This window comes from Marmota monax, unplaced genomic scaffold (assembly GCF_021218885.2).
Source record: "Marmota monax isolate L192 unplaced genomic scaffold, Marmota_monax_Labrador192_F-V1.1 WCK01_AAM20220418_F8-fsc00128, whole genome shotgun sequence".
NCBI classification, from domain to species: Eukaryota; Metazoa; Chordata; class Mammalia; order Rodentia; family Sciuridae; genus Marmota; species Marmota monax.
Genome location: NW_026693452.1, coordinates 205,438 through 225,556, shown reverse-complemented (window position 1 = coordinate 225,556; position 20,119 = coordinate 205,438). Strand labels below are relative to the sequence as shown.

Genomic DNA, 20,119 nt, shown 5'->3' with positions numbered 1-20,119 from the left:
CAAGTAAATAATTCCAACTACTTCAAAAAAAAAAAGAAAAGAAAAGAAAAAGAAGAGCCCATAGGCAATTTTTTTCACCTAAAGAATGAAGAACTAAGGGGTGCAAACTGTTTTTAGTTTGAAAGTTCACATAATAATCAAAGTGAATGGAAAATAGCCAAGCCCAAGAGAAAAACTACTATATAACTTTTGCTAATGGAATAAACATAATATCAAGTTGAAAGGCAATTTTAGAAACATGGGACAGGGCAAAAATTCACTTTAATTTGTTCTCTCACATTTAATAATACAAATACATTTAATAATTGTAAGTCAAAAATACAAATTAAAATGAGGTGAGTGTTCATTTTTTCCAGAAAACATCTGAAGAAACTGCTAAAGTTCTTCTTTATTTCTTTGGCTTTTTCTATTAAAATATTCATGATTCTAAGAAAACACAGCATAATTCCTTCTAATACATAAGATGATTTATTTTACATTAAACAGTTTTATTATTAAAAAAATTTAATATTAAAATATTCAATGCTTTTCAAGGGGTAACCTTCATATAGATCTGATTTATTTTTATTCATAAATTGACAAATTGTAACAGTATATTTCTGGGGCAAAAAGTAATGTTATGCTTCAAAAATATAATGTGTGAAAGAATAACAAAATTAAAAAAATTATGGTGGTACCCATCAATTCAAGTATTCATCATTTTTTATGATGAGAATATTTGAAATTTATTCCTAGAAATTATGAATTGTACATTATTCTTTTATGGATTCACCATCCTGTGCAGTGTACCTCAAAAAAGAAGAAGAAGAAGGAGGAGGAGGAGGAGGAGGAGGAGGAGGAGGAGGAGGAGTTGTTCAAAAGAAAAAAAACTATACTTCCTGTTTTACTGAGATTTGTACTTTCAACCTTCATCACCTCATTTCCCCATATGTTAGCCTTTAGCAACCCCCATTCTACTCTCTGTTTTATAGAGTCCAATAGTGTCAGAATTTACATATGAGAACATGTGACTTTTGTCTTTCTCTGTCTGGATTATTTTACTTAGCATAATGTTCTCCAATTCTATCCATGTTGTCACAAATGGCAAGATTTCTTTTCCTGAGGCTGAACAGCGTTCCCTTGTGTATACACACACTTTCCTTATCCGTTAGTCAGCTGATGGACACTTAGACTGATTTCTGAATCGACTATTGTGCACAGTGCTGCAATGAACATGGGAGTGCAGATCCCTCTTCAACAAACTGACTTCAAATATTTTGTGTAAATACACAGAAGTGGGGTTACTGGATCCAAATATTTTTTAAACACCTTTTTTCAAATATGTTTAGCAATCATCACAACTCTTAAGGCTATTCAAATAAGCTCACACTCTACACAGGATTCTAACCCAGTTCCTTGGTTACACAGGGTAAGAGAGAGTGCAAAGACATTGCTTGGTCCCCCCAAAGAACTAAACTGTTGGCCTCTTCAAATGCTGAGGCACTGATACTAAGCCCTGAAGAAAGGTCTAACAATCTGGTTTCAGAGATAAGGCTGAATTTTTTTTTCATAAACTGAAGAATCAATTACATGAAGATGGATTTGATGAGCCAATACACACTGGCCACTTTTACAATGCCCAAACTTATAAAAAGTTGTAGCAATTGTAAGTCAAAAATACAAATTAAAATGAGGTTAGTGTTCATTTTTTCCAGAAAACATCTGAAGAAACTGCTAAAGTTCCTATTTATTTCTTTGTTTTTTTTCTATTAAAACATTTAATGGTTAGCATTTCACTACTTTAAAATTGCAGCTGATGACAGATTCCTTAATATTTTTCCAAATGCTTCCTGCTACATGATATAAATGGTACACAACTTTGAGAACCTGTGATTATGCTGAGCTTGGTTAAGAAATAGTATCTACACAGGGCATAAACCAAGTATTGGCAGAGTTGTAAAAAATTCCAGAGATCTCTGCCTTTAGAAGCTAAAAAGTAGACTTAACTCTGGAAAACGGCTGTAATAATCGTCTCTTCATAGGGAAACACAACCTGATTCAATAAAGAGGAAAATTCACTGTACTTGAGTAAAGAATTAACTTTTATGGTTATTCTTCCATTAAAAGCAACCAGCCTGTAACAGGGATCCATTTCAGGCATTGAGTATGAACTTTCCTGCTCAAACACAGGAGGCTTATTTTAAAACTGATGTGTTTTATTCTCTTTTCTTCCTATTTTCCTTCTTCCCCTCCCTGTGTGTGTGGAAGTAAGATTCACATTTTTTTTGTGTCCTAGTCTGGGCTATCATATCCAGGTTGTTAACATGTTCAGATCATTAACAAGAATAAGGAAATTGGTATTAGTAAGATGTGCAAACATAGAAACTGGTACCAACAGATCTGACCAATGGCTTCTTCAGGGCACCATGTGGACATTATATATACCTTTAAAAAGTATACTTGGAGTCTGGTTCCAGAATTTCCCTTTAATAACACTTTGTTCCCCCTTGTAGAGAGGACAATAACTCTGGAAATGTTAATCTGCTCTTTCTTTTTCATATACTAGAGGAAATCAATAAAATTTATTTTTGTGTGTTTTGCAAAACCCTGTTTTCATGATTTGCACTGACATCTGGGACAAGGACTGAGCTTTTGGAATCAAGCCTTTTCTAGACATCAAAATAGATTCAACATCAAATTCCTCAAAGGTTATCAATATTAAAATGAGGATGAGACCATCCACTTCTCTGGCCATTGGTAGGTAACATGAGCCACAGCTGTCAATAATGGAGCTCAATGCCTAGCAAGGAGTGGTTCTCCTTATATGAATTATGATGAGAGCCCTGTGGACTGTGATGTTGAGAATCTAGGTTCAGACTATGATGCAACTGTGTAAAATGACATCCTGGTATGCAAGTTTGGGGGATACATTTTATGACTGAAACTAGAAAGGATCATAACACTGACAAGTGCTTTCCAAATGAGAGGATAAACACCATTCCGTCCATGTGTCCTATACTCCCAAATAAAAAGCATTAGGAAAATTGGCTCACAAACCTCCAAAGAAAAATGATCAATAGGACTATATCAAAATTAAAAAATCTGTGCAAAAATGGTACTATCAACAGAGAGAAATAAATCCACAGAATAGGATAAAATATGCATACATCATGTATCTGAAGAGGGATTAATAACTCATAAATATAAAGGACTGTACATTAGCAGCAACAATAACAAAAAATCCTGCTAAGAGCAAAAAAATCCTATTTTAAAACTGGCAAAGGACTTAAAACAGACATATCTTCAAAAATCTAATGGAACGCTGTTATTTCAAAAAAGAAAAAAATAATCAATTTTGATGAGAATGTGGAGAGATTGGAACTCTATGTTCTGCTGCTAAGAAGGTAAAATGAAGTAGAAGAGAGTATGGCATTAGTTAAAAAAATCAACAGAATTTCCAAATGATACAGAAGTTCTACTTCTGGTATCTTCTCCAAAGCCCTGTTGAAAACAGAATTCAAATAGCTATGTGTATACCCATAGCAGCATCACACAAATAACCAAGATGTGTAGGCAATCCCTATTTTTAGCAATGGATGAGTGGACAAATAAAATGTAGTATATACATATGATAGAATATTTTTCAACCTTAAAACAGAAAAAAATAGAATACCTTAATTTAGAAGAACCTTAAGGACATTATGCTAAGGTAAATAAGGCAGTCATAAAGAGATGAGTATAGTATGCCTGCACATTCATGAGCTTCCTAGAATAGCCAAATGCAGAAACAGAAAATTGCAGATGGTTGCAGAGGTGGCAGAGGTGGCTGTGGGTGGTTTCTTTTTAGGTGGGTTGAAGATTCCCCCTGGGAAGATGAAGAAACGCTCTGGAGTTGGATGGTGGTGATAGTTGACAATGTGAATATATTTGATGTCCCGGAACTGTGCACTTAGAAATGGTTAAGATGTGTATGAGATGTGTGTAACTTACCACCACACAAGTATACATATATGTGAAAAAAATTAACTCTTCTATTCAGTTTTCAATACATTTACTGTCCCTACCCCATAATAAAACACCAATGTTTACCCTCTATTGTCATAAATTCAAATTATTTTTAATTGTTATACATAGCAGTAGAATCTATTTTGATACAATAAGTTCAAATTCTTAATAGATGCCCCTGAGCTTGAGCAAAGTGACAGAATTTTCTCAAAATCAAGAGCTAATTTTACTTACCTATTTTGTATTTCAGTACAATCAATTTTTAGCCAAAGGAAAGTAGCGCCTACAATAATTCCCAGAATGAATGTGGAAATTATCTTTTCAAAAAGAAAAAAAATGAAAACAGAAAGAAAAGAGTTTCAATTGCATGTAAAAATTTTATTATTTAAAAAAAAAATACATATATATATATATATATATATATATATTTTAGCAATGGATGAGTGGACAAATAAAATGTAGTATATACATATGATAGGATATCATATGTATATACTACATTTTATTTATATCATACTACCTAATCAAATTTCTCCACTAAAATACACACTTTAAATGACTTGGCCAGATTCCCACTACTTTCTAAATCAGTCATTAACTGGAACTGAACTCTCAACTATCATGCCTGTGAACATGCAGCTTTATACTTCAAGAAGATCAAGTAAAAACAGGATGTCTTTACTCTGATCATTGGAAATGAATGAAATTTCAAGGCTGAGGAGGTAGCTTACCAATAGAATGCTGTCATAGCACATGCCACATCCTAGGTTTTGATCCTCACCACTTCCAAATAAAGAGATAAACAAGAATATAATAACATATATACACACACTCATACAAATTCTAACAATGGGATTGTGAATGATAATGCAGTAGTAATAGACACCTTTCCAACTTGTGGGATATCCCCACCTGCACTGGAAAGTACATTGTCACTGTCACCAAAGCACTCAGCCAGTTGAGGACACCCAAAGGTTCCATGACCATCTCCAATGACATTGCTTATCTTCCAATCCCAGCCAGTGAGGTCTACATTTACTTGGCACACCTGAGCCTCAAATTCTTTCTTTGCCATTCTCATTCATCTTTACTTACACAGTCTGTATGAATGGCTCCCATAGAGAATGGACCAACATAACACTTGTTTGTAGAATAAAAAGTGGCTTAAGAGTGATTTAATTGTCAAAAAGTTAAGGGTTACATTGTGATATAGTCTATGTAAGGAATTCCTCTTATAATTATTCTTGCTTTAAATATAATAATAGAGAAAATTGTAGTGCAAAGAAAACAAAATATGCTACCATATATCTTGGAAACATCAAAATAAAAAGAAACCTCAACATTATTGTAACATCAAGCCATGAGCTAATTTGTAAAGGACACTTATGGCAAGAAGTCAAACAAAAGGCAAAAACAGAATCATAGTCTGTAAATACTAGTTTGTAAAGACCAGATGCTGGAAACAATATTATTTAAATGTTTCACCTATGAGATGTTCTTAAAATTCATTTGCTAATAAGAGAAATTTAGGGAGGAAAATCCTTTGCCCTGACATTTTTCAAATACCTTCAGGATATGCTCTATTTCATTTAAATAGCTCAAACTTTCAAAACAAATGCAGTTGGTTCTATTGACATGCAGCACACACATGTATACAAGAATCTATACTTTTACACAGTATGACTTTTAAGATATTAAGACTTCCAAATAGATGCTCTGCATTCTTTGCTTCTTTTGCATCCAAACTTGACATCTTACACTGACTGAATATTACCATTAGGATGTTTCCTAGATATTTTCAGTTTTCAAACATATTGACAAAATGATGAATCCTGGATCATACCATGCTTTCACAAGGTTTATATGTGGTATTTCTTCTGCCATAAAGAAAAAGAAAGCCTTTGAGCAAACTGAAACTCTCACAACAGAGCAAATGACACTATCTATGAGATTTGTGCATCTGTCCACTAGTCTCTTTCAAAAGACATAAAAAAAAGAAATTTTCCAACCATCTTACTCTGCTTTTGTTCAGATGTATTTAAACAACATTTCATTTCTCAAGGTGTGTTTTGAGTGATGTTTGTAGCTTTCTCTTAAAAAAGAAGTAGAAGGAGGATGAGGAGGATACATAGTCAAATGTTTGTTTTTTATGTGAATATAAACAATGAACTTCCAGGTGATTAGTGATAATGTTGTCCAAGTTGATTTGTTCAGAAAACTTGGCACATTAAAAGAACATTAAATCTTCTTTTTCCAATAATCTATTCATTCCTAGATCTTCTCAGTATTTTATCTGGTTAGATGTCAAGTCTGAATCATGTCAAAAAGTCCAGAACAAAGTACAACAATAAGACAATAAATACAGAATTATCAGCAGGAGTCATAAAACTTTTTAACAACTCCATTTTTACAAACTTAGAGAAATAAAAATAATGTGAGAATAAGAACCCTGTGCAAGGGTCAGTAAACTACAACACATAGATCAAATAGGGCTAGCCTCCTATTTTTCTTAAGCATATAAGCTAAAAATGGTTAGATTTTTTCCCATTAATTGGGAGAAACAAATCAAGAATAATATTTCCTGCAATATGGAACATCTAAAGAATTCAAAATTCAGTGTCCATGAATAGCATATGTATTAGCTGTGGCTACTTTGATGCTGAAGCGGCAGGGTTGACTACTCCAGACAAAGGCCATCTATAGCTCTCAAAGTCCAAAATATTTACTATCTGGGCCTTTATCAAAGAGTATTTGCCTGCTCCTGAGCTAATATTCCAGCATTTACAAACGGGAACAATAGTTGTCCTGCTAAACTCAGGGAACTACAAGGTTCTACCCTTATTTTAGAGACTGCATCTTTTCTGAACACTGTTGGAATTCCTTCTGTGGAACTGAGTTTGCTGATGAGGCAAGTAGGCTGAATGTGCAACCTGTTGTCTGCACCTTAAGGAAGCCTAGACCCAAAACATGCACAATCCTGGTATTTTACAGATAGGTGTGTTCTAATAATGCCTGCCCGTAACTACCATATATGTATTGGACAAGACATACCAGTTATAGAGGCAAAAAAGAAAGACCTAATGCATAAATTACTCTAAAGAATCAAATCACTACATCATCTCACTACTGAACAATGGGCAACTAAGGTTCCATGATGTAACTCACCTGACAATTTTCCAAATGAAATAACATCTATTATGAAGAATAAAATGTAACTTTTGGTTGACAAGACACTAAAATGCCTGTGTTCTGAGAGATATGCCAAAGCACAAGGATCAAAAATGTTTGCAGGATGGAAAGCATGATTGAGAAGGAGATGCTGGCTCTCAGGCACACTTGCAAATCAATAATACTTAAAAATGAAAAGTATGGTGCTTGTGCAGGGAAGTCAGTTATTTGGAGCCAAAACCAAGCCACATCTAAATATTCCACAGAAACTCAATGATTGATAATAAAAATAATACCCCACCACAACAAGCTAAATTGATTTTCTTATAAACTACCTGAGGAGAACTAGTTTTTTGTGTGACATAGGGCCATGAATAAATAAAAAAATTGGCTGGCTTTATAGCTCAGGGATACAGCAATTGTTTAGCATGTATGAGGCTCTAAATTCAGTCCTAGCACTGCGGTGGGGAAAAAAAAAAAAAAAAAAAAAAACCTTAGAAGTGAAACAACTACTACAGAGCCAGTAAAAGGAAAAAAAAGAACACCATCACGTCTTATATAAAGGAGTTAAGCCCTTGTTTAGTCTGGTTATTTCCTGTGCATAAACTGCACATTCTTTGAGACATCTATGGCTTTACCAGGATTAGAATCTCTTAACGAGGAGGGTCAATTATAAGGAACAGCATTCTGCCTACAGTCTCTTCCCTCAGACAGTGCACAGAACAAACTACCATCAGGAATAGTCAATAAGACTAGGTTCCTTCAACGTCTGATATCAAGAGCAAACCAACCGGGGCTGGGGATGTGGCTCAAGTGGTAGCACGCTTGCCTGGCATGTGTGCAGCCCGGGTTTGATCCTCAGCACCACATACAAACAAAGATGTTATGTCCGCCGAAAATTAAAAATAAATAAATAAATATAAGAGCAAACCAACCATAGTCCATCTATCTTCTCCCTTCCCCTTTTGTATTTTCTTTCTCTTTAAAACCTCGTCATAGTCTCTTCTACCATATGGCACACCATGAATTTTCTGTTTTCAGATATCATGTCTCTGTCCTCATAAGAAAATAAAATCTATGCCAGTAGAGGTTTTAATTTTTACCCATTTCATTCACCAGTAGAGTATCAAAATGGAATACATACTCTTGAGTTGAACTTTTCAAATGAATCAATAAATGATTGTGGACAGCTACTAGAAAATACTATATTTAGTTGATATTTTCTTTTCTTGACACTTTTTAAAAAATAAAATTTTGTTGAAGATTTTCCATTAAAATTTGTCTACATCATCAAAATTTTGAGTTATATAGTCCAGGAAAACACTTTAAAAAGCATTGCAAAGGTAGAAATGTAATTGTGTCTTACCTGATGTGTTATTCAGCTTTTTATCATTGTGAAAAAAATACCTAAGAAAATCAACTTAAAGGAGATATTATAACTTTCATATGAGGTGTCCCCTGAAAACTTATTTGATAATGCAGCAATATTCAGAGGTGGAATGGTTGAATTGTGACAGCTGTAATCTGACCTGTCCATCCATTACTATGGAATGTCTGAGTAGTAACTGCAGACACATGGGGTGTGGTGGGAGGAGGTGGGTCACTGGGGAGCATGCCCAGAAAGTATTGTTCTTCCTGAGGCCCCTTCTCACTCTCACTCTCTGCTTCTGAGCATTTACACTTATTTGTATAAGTGCTACCTCCCCTTGGGCCCAGAACAATGGAGTCAGTCCTCTATGAACCGAGACTTTCTGAAACCATGAGACTCAAATTAACTTTTCCTCCGGAAGTTGTTTTCTGCTATTTTGGTCACAGAAAAAAGGACACTGACAGGAGATAAGATTTATTTTGGTTCACAGTTTCAGAGGTTTCAGTCCATGGTCTATTAGCTAGATTGTTTTGGGCCTGAGGTGAGGCAGAACATCATGGCAGGAGGGCATGATGAAGAAAAGCTGCTTACCTCACGGCAGCCAGGAAGCAGAGAGAGCAAAGGAGGAACCACAGACAAGATAGTCCCTTCCAGGGCAACCCCCCACCACAGACCACTTATTTCAATTAGGCCTCACCTCCTACTTTCCCAACCTCCCAATACTGCCACCAAACTATGAATCCCTCCATCCTTTGATGAGGTCAGATGATCCAACCACTTTCCAAGAGCCTCACCTCTGAATACTGCTCTATGGGGACTATGCCTTCAACACATGAGTCTTTGGGGGAAGACTTAACATCATTTCCAAACTATTACACTGGTTCAATTGACTCTATATCTCAAATAGAATAGGAATGACAAATAAATGGGAGGATGGGTAGAAGATAAAATAATTCTGGAGCAGTTCATATCAGAACCAAATAGCTCTCACATGATTATTTCACAGCATAATTAGAAGAATCTGTCAGTTACCTGTTTTATCCAGGGCTGGGGACGACCCACCAAGTTTTGGAATGAACGCCAGGTGATGCCTATGAGCTGATGACCAAAAGAGGTAACATAGGTGATCTCCTCCCTGAATAAGCTCTTCTTGTTCTGATCATTTGAGATTCGTTCTAGTTCAGATTTTGTTTCTCCACAGATGGGGGATTTTTCATAAAAATCAGCTAATGCTTCTATGACTGACTTTTCATTCGTTGAAGGCATTTCAGTGTTGTTGGCTGGAATAAAAGTGGATAACAGGCCTCAGATTACTACCTCATTAGTAACAGATTACTACCAGTTTTACCAGGTTTTCTGTGAACTCTTATTTGTATAACTCCTAAATTCTGAAACTTGAGTACAAAAAAACCAACATAATCACTTGTAAATTAGATAAAAATACTCACAGTATTCACTGACAACTAAATTTATTTGGTCACCATATTAATATGTAAATTCACTAGGCTGTGTTTTAATGAGCTACTGCATTGCTAAACCTTAACCAACTTAATTTGGCAAAAATATGGAAATGTTAGAGATTCACATACCTTCTGACTTTTGCTTTATTATACCATTAATGACATCAAAGAAGACTTCAGCAGGATTGGTGTAGTGCTCACAGCTGTAACCTAGAAAAGACACCAGCAAGAACTCCACATAGGTCTTGGAAAATAGAGCAGACTCAGTAAGTCTGATGGAGGTAAGGCTAGGGAAGACTGACTCAATAACTTCTTTCTCCTTGCTCTCTTTTCGTCTCACTGATTTATCCTTTCCTCTTATACATTTAGTCCTACAATATTTCATACACTCTGTCCCCAAGTTAAAAAGAAATATTCCAAAACATTTTTGAAATCTATAGACCATCTTATATTAATCCTTACTTCTCATAAATCTTTGAACCCCAAGTAGCTTTCAATATGTCTTGGTGCGTATTAGTACTTCTTCAAAAATCTAAATATAGGTCCAAGAAAAAATATTAAGTTTCTTGTGCACTTTCAGTTCATGTAAAGAATGCTGAAACAGCAATATGCATATCAGCAAGGATTGCTTGGCTACCTACTAAATCCATAGATCCAAAAAATTACCTCTCAAGCTGCCATAACCCCAAATAGACAAGAAATTCCCATAGAAGCACTATCAAGAGAATGTGACCAGCACAGCACACCTGAGCTCTCATCTCACTTCAACTTCCTGTGGCACGATCATCTAAACTTGGCCTGAGCTCTGACTTTTCACTTCATTTTCCCTGGATTCCAGAGATTCACATGTGTTTGATTATTTTTAAACAACAAAGATTTAATAAAAACAAATTGAGGAAGATAATATTAACAATTTGATTTGGGGTCATGGAGAAACATCTATAAAAATACCCAAAAACTTCTAAAAAGAAGAAGATGGATAAGCCATTAAAGAAATCATAATATTTAATCTGAAATAGAAAGAACCAAGCAGCCTGGAGTGTTGGTCCATTAATGTCAGATTCAGGGCCAGCCATTCCACTCAAGACCACACCACTCAAGATCTACATCTTCAAACTAAAGTTACTAGAAAATGCAGCAGCATCTCATGAACCCTCAGGAAGACAGAGCAAGATCATGTGTCAGGGGAAATACTGGAAAACAACAATGTGTTACATGGTCCAAAAGGCAATGATTTGGGACTTTTAAAAAATGTTCAACCGACAAAATAACTAGCTGTAAATCCAACATGTTAATTACTTAACTGTAAGGGAAAGGTTACCACAACTGGGGATAGAACAGGCAATGAATGGCCCATGAGAAATACACGCATATTCCACCCCCCAACACACACACACACACACACACACACACTATGCATACTCACGTAGGAGAAGAGAAAGAGAGAGCCCTGAATAATAAGCAAGTGCTGCAAAATGAAGGAACACTCTGGCACCAAACTGATCAAAAATGTTTTAGGGTGGTGAAAATCCAGTTAGGTCTATGCAAAGATCAAGCAGCACTGTTGCTACTCCCTCTGCTCTCCCCAGGAGTCTATGAATGAAGGATCATGCATGAAAAGGTCAACTACACCTGCTGATTTGAAGTACTCCAAAGCCATCTTGGCAGGACCATGGTACATTAGTTTTCCTGAGGCCAATATGGTGAGGCTGTCAAATAGCTGGACGATGGAATACTGAGGCTGATAAATAGAGAAGATGATTGTTCATCCCTGCTCTGAAAGGCTAAGTGAAAAAGGGAAAATAATGAATTATTAAACTTCCAAACCTTGCACTTCTTGGTAAAATACTTTATTCCTGTCAGTAGAGCATTTTCTCTCAGTTCAACTTGATCTCATCTCACAAACTTCTCATTTCAATTTATACTTGATATTAGCACAAAAGGACCGGGCCGGGTGCAAACTTCATGGATCATTTCAGCCTTTTATTCCAGAAGGGGATTACATTCACAGGAATGGACCCACTCTTCTGGTGGAGCCCCTGGACAAAGGAGGCTTCTGGGCTTATATAAGCTATACTGAGAGGTGACTTAACTAATGATCTTATTAGTTTAGGGCACTTAGGAATTTGGGGTATGACTTACTGGGTGAAATGGGAGAGGTCTAGGGTCAGTGGGCAGTTTGGGCACTCAGGTAATAGGTTTGTGAGAATTTGAAAATTTGTTTTTACTGGGAAATATTTTTACTTGGGGAAGAATGGAGGGTCTGGGGTCAGCGTACAGTGCTTGTCTCTTTCCCTTCAGGGTCCTACTGTACTGTCACTGGGAAAGGGTTTATTTGGGAAAGGATTAATGCTTTGGCTTCCTTTCTAGGGATTGTTCTGTCACTGGGAAGAATGAACTGGGAAAGGATCAATGCCTTTAATGTGCTAATTTTCTTTTTACATCCTCTGTCCAAGCCATACTATTTTAGGGTTTGTCATATTCCATATCTCATACTTGGAAACCGGGGAACCTAAATTTAATCTTTTTTAAAGAAGATAAAGATTCTTAAAATTTGATGCATCAACAGTCTAGAATTGGCTAGAATTTTAGTGAAAATGCAGGTTCCTATATAGTCTTCCCAGACAGTGAATTACAATATCTGGAGTTAAGTATAATGAATCTGTATTATTAATAAGCATCACAGATAATCTCTAAGTACACTCATTTTGAGGAGTAGTTATGGACCAATGATTAAAAAAATATCATATAACTAATTCTCATTGATCATTTAACTATTCTGGCTCATTAGGAATTGGTTTTCACTTCTATCCTCATGATCTATTATTACTAAGCACTCAGAATATCTTCACTAAATGCTTTAGAGTTAGACTCATTTCCATTTACAAAATGTTGTTATAAGGCAATTCTAATATTATCATTTCCCTCCATTTTACAGATAAGGCTTAAAGGTCAAGCAACTGAAAAGGGACTCACAGTTACTAAGGGGCAAGTTGGGGATCTGAGCTCTGAACTAATGCTAAGCTAGGAACACTGCTAAACTATCTTTTATAGAAGTTATTACTTATGGGTAGAAGAAACAAAAGCCACAGTCACTATTCAAAACAGTTATTTAAATTATTTTAAGAGAAGAATCATTTTAATTTAAAAATTTGATAAGCACCTTGTGCATCTAGCAATGTATCCAAGAATGTTCTCATTCAATGAGAAACACAAGATGGGAATCTGTAATTTCAATATGATGATTAGAAGTAGCTAATGGTTCCTTGTAAACAAACAGAGGGTTACAACCCAGTCTTAAAATAATATAAGTAGAATATTGAAAGCACTAACAGGAGTGAGTTAAGAAAAGAGATACTCACGGTTAAAGAACAAGGTGAACAAAGAGTAAAGTGAACAGGTCTATTCTGAAAGTACCAGAAGAAGTTCTGTGTCACACAATAAGCAGTGCTTATGTGTATGCTTGTCTTGGTGTTGTGTTGGGTGAAAAAATAACTAAAGTGAGGAGCAAAACAAACTCATGATAAACCCTTCACTTAGAAACTGCAACTTTAAAGGCCATAATGAGTTGGGAAATGTCTGGAAGATGGAAATGGGATTGCCTGGGAGCCATGTCATTCAATGAGTGCTGAGTGTAAATAGACGGTATGGAGAAGCGGTGAAATCTGAATAGCCCTGGATTGAATCCTGGCAAGCCATGCTTATTGCCTGGGGAGTGCAGACAGTGGTGTGGCCTCCCTCATTGGAATAAGTAGTATTTGGAGTGGAAGGGCATGATGGCAGAAAAAAAAATATGTAGGGAGCTCCAGAGAGAGCAGGAGGGGCTATAGATGCAGTGAAGTATGACAGTGAGGAATCCAGGTGAGAAGAGTAGGATTTCATCTGTATTATATTTGCATCCTTTCTGTCAGTATGAAATATTTTTCTATATTTTTGGAGATGATGTCTAAATCTCAGCTATTGAAATTTTCTTATAATTGATCCCTCATATTTTTCTTTCTTGTAAGAGGAAAGTCATTTCTTTCATTTCATTCTTCCACATCTTCAAGCCCCAAATATCAGCAGTTTGTCTCCATCCTCCCATCCCAAGTCTAATCCTGAGCTGATCCTGTTGAGTCCCTTGAAAACAGACCCAGAAACTGCCCAATTCTCACCATGATTATCGTAGTCAAAGCTCCATCCGCCCTCAGCAACTCCTTCATGGGGTCCTCCCTCACCCTTGCCCAACTGCACAGTATTCTCCACAGTCATTGCTCTGCTCTAAAACTCTCAAACCATCCCCATGTCCCCTAGGGACAGGAAAAGCACACATCTGAGATGGCCTGAGATCTATGCAATCTGCCAAGAGCCCAACTGCACCTCATATCCTAATCCACCTGTGATGGTCTGAACTGGGTCCTCCACAAACTCAGGTGTTGAAGCCATATCCCCTAGTGCCACAAAATGTGGCCACATTGGACACAGCACCTTTGAAGATGTTATTAAAGTTAAATGTGGTCTTCGAAAGTCCCTCATCTGCCTTTCCAATTAGGAGCAAATTAGGACAAAGACACACAATGAAGTTGATGGCCATCTACAAGCCAAGGAGAGAGGCTAAGGAATAAACAACCCTGAGGATGCATTGATCTCAAATTTCTACTTCCAGAGGCATAAGAAAATTAAATTTTTTTGTTAAGCCCCCAGCCAACCTCTACTACCTTTAGTCCATGGGTCTGTCCCTCTGGCCTCTCTGATGTCCACACACCAGATATGACCTGCCTCAGGGCCACTACTTCTTACAACCAGAACTCTCTTCTGAATTTACAGTACATCTCTCTCTCTCTCTCTCTCTCTCTCTCAGCTCATGTGTCACATGCTTGTGGTCTTACCTGACCTTTTTGCTATTTTAAAAGCTTCCCAACTTTACATGAACTTCCTTCCCTATGCTCTTGTTTCATCTTTCTTGAACCACTTCTTGTTTATTGACTGTATTCCACTAACCAAGAGGAGCACTTTTTTAGATTCTGAATTCTCTGCACCAAGAATACCAGGTGAACAGATAGTAAATAAATTAAAAAACAACGTTGCCATAGCATTTACCTTTTCAGGAGTTTAATGACCTTATATGCTGTGTTCCAGTCTAAACCAGTTGTGGGCTCATCCAGGAACAAGATGGAAGGATCAAGGATCAGCTCCATTCCTATGCAAATCATTTTTCTTTCTCCTTTAGATTTCACCTAAAACACGAATTATTATCATCATCCACATGAATGAATGTAGTCACTGTCATTTGATGAATTAACCTGTACCATTCTTCATAGAGACATGTTATCTCATTATGTTGATTATTCTGTATGTTAAGTAAATGACACCTGGGAGAAGGAGAGGTTTCTCTTATCATATGCATAAGGTGAGGCCCAGAGCAAAGTTATCAAGTGACTGCACCTGATATGATATAAAATTAACTAGAGTGATAGTAGTGGTAATATCATGTGTTATTAAAGCTCAGGCTCTAATAGTCCTGTATGTTCCTCACCAAGTCAAGTATTTAGTTTTAAGAGAGTAAGTTACAACACTAAAAAAAAAAATATGACTCTGACATAAAAAAAAAAAATCCCTACTAAGATAGGAGAGGAAACTAACTATATCGATCTTTCAGTTTTTTCTAACCACCTCCCACTGACACACTGCCTCACAAAACAATCCCAAGGGGATTGATAAAGAGAGTCAAGTCGGAGCCAGGAATGTACACTTTTTACCATACCATTTTAGCATCTTTCCAATTTCATATTTTTTTCCCCAAAATGTTGTTTTCTATACCTTAACTTACCTTGGAATTCCTGATTCATCTTTTCAGAAAAATCCAGAAAATCAAATATTCCACAGGGCAACTGGCCCAGTCTTTGCAATGAGTAAATATATATGCAGGGGAGAAAGAAGGTTTTGGGGAGGAAGGAAGTAGAAAACACATCTGGAATTTGGAGTCTCCACACAGATGATATCCAAATGCTACTCATGGCCCTTGATTGGGTATTATTAACAAATGAACTATAAAAGACATTTGGGTACCTTTATCAAAATGTCATATACTTGTACAAATATGCCACAATGGAATCTATTATTCTGTATAATTATTATAAACTAATAAAAACACTTGAATATAAATATAGAGTTGATGCTTAATATTAAAAGTGCTACACAAATACATGATATTACCACTACTATCACTCTAGTTAATTTTATATATCTCCCTAAATAGATAAAAACCTTCAAAAGAAAAGTATACTAAAAATGTAATTGCTTGGAGTTTTAGGAAACCTTTCCCTACAGGAGATTTTTCTTAAATTTTTTCTCTACTTTAAGTAACAAATTACGACCAATGTCCTGGAATCTTATGGAATTCAACTTTTGACAAGCTAATCAGTATTGAAGTTGGGGGATACAATGAATAATTTACAAAGGAAAAAGTCAACAAGATACTGAATGTCAAATGTCTGTCCTATTTTTCATCCTCCCTTTATATCCATGTTGATCTACTTACCTGTAAAACAAAACAAAACAAAAAGAATTTTTAAGATTAAGAAAACCTTAAAAATTGGGAACTTAAAAAAATGATTTGTATTAAATCTTCATCAATCACGAGTCTAAAGCTATTGTATATTGTAAACCATGATTGTGACAAAAAATATGGACTTAAAACAGCTGATTATACAGACACATTTTTTAGAGACATTTTGTTGATTGATAATGTGTTGATAAGGTAAGTAAATGTACTTATTTCCTTTTGCAATTATGTGAGAAGAGGTAAACAAATGAGAAATCAAAGAGAATGATGTAAGAGTCTGGAAATAAAAAACAACAACAACAAAAAAGACTGGAGAGAATGAGAAAAGAAAACTGTGAAAGAAAGAAGAAAGGCTTTACAAAATAACTTTATCACTCCACAAATTAGAAGTAACTCCAGAGGTAAACAAATATCATTTGGAAGCCCAATTACAACAAAGTGAATCACAGCACAAGAATTAGCAAGTCCCAATCAGTTCACACAGAAGGAGGTAGTGAAGGAAAAGCAGAATTAAGATTTGGGTGACAAAACAAATGCTTTAAGATGCAATATTACAAAGTTTAAGACCTGGAGAAACTTGATGATAGGTTACCAGAGTAGGAAAAGAGCACAGAGTCCCCTAACCCTAAAACTGAACCAGATCGGTAAAGTGGGACAGGGCAACAGAGAGAGAAAGGAGGGAGCAGAAAAACTCTTAAGCTCACCCACTTAAAAACAAGTAGAAAGGCAGACAAAATTTAAAGTGTGACAGGAACAGCAGGGTTCTTAGAACAAATAGTTTAAAACCAAATCTGAAAAGAAAACTGAACTGGAGTCCACAGTCCTTCCACCCCTTAAAGTTATCCCTTAAATCACCATGGCCATTTCCCATACCCAGACAGCTGCATCAAAGAACACAGAGTTCCTGTGCTCATAGAGTTGCTGCACTCAGTCAGTCACCAGGATCCTCACCACCACTAAAAGAATCTGATAGAGGGTAAGAGGTACACAGTGACCCACAGCACTCATAGGGACACTCCAGATTCTGCATCTGAACTCCTACGCACAATAAAAACAACCAACATACAACACTGCACCCTCCAAGCAGACAGCTTCAAGCCCCTGAGCTGACAAACCAGAACTGCATGGTGGAGGTTCACAGCAACTTGCGAATTGGCTCCTATGCCCCTGTAATATGGACGGATCCACAGCCAAAGAATGATGGTAATCTCCTAAATGTCCAAACCGCACTGAAATCTAAATCAAAATTTAACAAGGCTTTTCTTTGCCTCGGCATGGTTTACTATAATCAATTCTAACATCAACTTTGATAATATATATAACTCTTTAACTTGAATGATAGTTGTTACCCAATAACTAACATTGTACCCTCAACCCATTTGAAAGTATTTCATCCAATGGTTTAAAGCATTAATTGGAAGCAATGTTCCTATCTTTGCTTTTCTAGCACTAGCTGATAAATGTTCCTCTTAACCCTAATTCATCTTCTTGCCTTATCTGCTACTATTTCAGATATATAACATCTATCTATTTCTCCTCTATATCTGGGTCTGAATTACCCTTTTATAACTTTACTCTCTCTTTCTTATTTTCAGTATCTCTTTTCCCTCTCCGTTTGCCCAATCTTTCTCCTTTTCCCCATTTAGCCCTCATTTAAGTATAGTAATTTTACTAAATTAAATACCCATTTTTTGCCTGTTAGAGAAGTTTATTCCAAGCTTACACTAGATTTGAGGAACAATAAAAAACAAATAGCAAGAAGTTTTAGTTTCTCGTAAGGTTGAACAGCATGAGGCTTGGCACAGAAGCAATTATAATAAAAAAATAAATATCCTAATATTATCCCAATATCAGCACTACTCTGAAAGTAGTGCTGATATTGGGATAATACTGGGATATTTGTATAAAAAATAAAAAATCATTATGTGGATATTCAACCTACCCAGGACTCTTAAGAGAAAGAAACTCACAAAATAGTCCCTCCCTTAAAAGAAGAAGTGAGAACTATACCCATACAAGGATAGACATACAAACAGTATGAAAAGGCAAGAGAATGAACTATCCCAAATTTCCCATAATGCTTCAACTGACTTCATCAACATTATAGTAGAGGAAATGTCAGAGAAAGAATTTAGAAAGTTCATAGGTAAAATGTTCTATGACCTAAAGGAAGAAGTAAGAAGTGAAATTGAAAGAAAATACAGGAAGTAAAGATTATTTCAATAAAGATAAAAAAATTCTGAAAAGGCATCAAATTGAAATGTTAGAAATGAAAGGCTCAAGAAACCAAATTAAAAACTTAAATGAAAGCATCACCAATAAATTAAACTACTTCAAAGAGAGATTTTCAGACCTCAAAGACAAAGTATATAATCTTGAAAATAAAGCTGACAATAAAGAAAAGAGGTTAAGAGACCATAAATAAAATATTTTTAAAAATGTGATAACACTAAATGACCAAATTTAAGATTCATTGGGATACATGAAGGCTCTGAAATTTGAGCTAAAGGGATGCACAGTCTTTTGAATAAAATAATACTAGAAAAATTTCCAAGCCTTAAGAATGAGATAGAAATTTAAATAAAAGAGGCATAAGAATTCCAATTATAGAAAAATCATAATAGATCCACTCTAAGACACATTATAATGAAAATGCCTAACATACAAAATAAGGAGAGAATTATAAAAGCTGCAAGAGAAAAATGATTGGTCACATTTAGAGCTAAACCAATCCAAATTACAACTCATTTCTCAACCCAGACCCTGAAAGTCAGGAGGACTTGGAATAATATATACCAACCTCTGAAATAAAATTGATGCCAACCAATAATTCCATAGCCAGCAAAATTAAACTTCAGAATTGAAGTTGAAATAAAAACCTTCCATGCTAAACAGAACCAATAGAATTTATAACTAGAAAGCCTGACCTAGAAGATACACTCACGGGAAAATTTTATGAAAAGGAAATGAAGAATAAAAATGATAAGCAGCATAGGAATGAAGTGTACTAGTAGAATAGTCAAAGGAGAATCAAGTCCACTTTAAACATTAGAAATAAAACAAAATGTCAGAGAATAAAAATCATCTCTAAATAACAAATTTGAAAGTAAATGGTCTGAAATCTTAATCAAAAGACACAGGTTGGCAGATTGGATTTAGAAACAGGACCCAAAATTATGCTGTCTCCAAGAGACTCACCTTACAGGCAAAAACATCCACAGACTGAAGGTGAAAGGATGAAAAAGACATACCATTCAAATTTTACTCATGAACAATCAGGGGCAGCTCTTCTCATATCAGATAATATGGACATTAAGACATAATAAATCAGAAAAGAAAAAGAAGGTCACTTCATGCTGCCTAAGGGAGCATATCAAAAATATAATGATTGTAAATATTAGTCCCTCAAACAAAAGAGCATCTACATACATCCAACAAACAAAATTTTTAATTTAAAAAATTAAATCAATATTATAAATCAACAAAACACTAATACTGGGTGATTTTTAACAAACCTTTATCACCACTGTAGAGATCCTTCAAACATAAACTAAACAAGGATTTTACAGAATTAAAAAATAAAATTAATAAGTG

At 35.5% G+C, this 20,119-nt stretch overlaps 1 protein-coding gene across 1 annotated transcript in view; it reads right to left on the bottom strand.

Moving 5' to 3' along the window:
• LOC124101589 (broad substrate specificity ATP-binding cassette transporter ABCG2-like) overlaps positions 1-20,119 on the bottom strand; it is a 33,850-nt gene that overhangs the window by 4,391 nt on the left and 9,340 nt on the right. Inside the window, 5 exon segments of the mRNA XM_058583447.1 lie at positions 4,219-4,301; positions 9,554-9,801; positions 10,111-10,191; positions 11,614-11,765; positions 15,061-15,197. Coding sequence (XP_058439430.1) covers positions 4,219-4,301; positions 9,554-9,801; positions 10,111-10,191; positions 11,614-11,765; positions 15,061-15,197 — 701 coding nt within the window.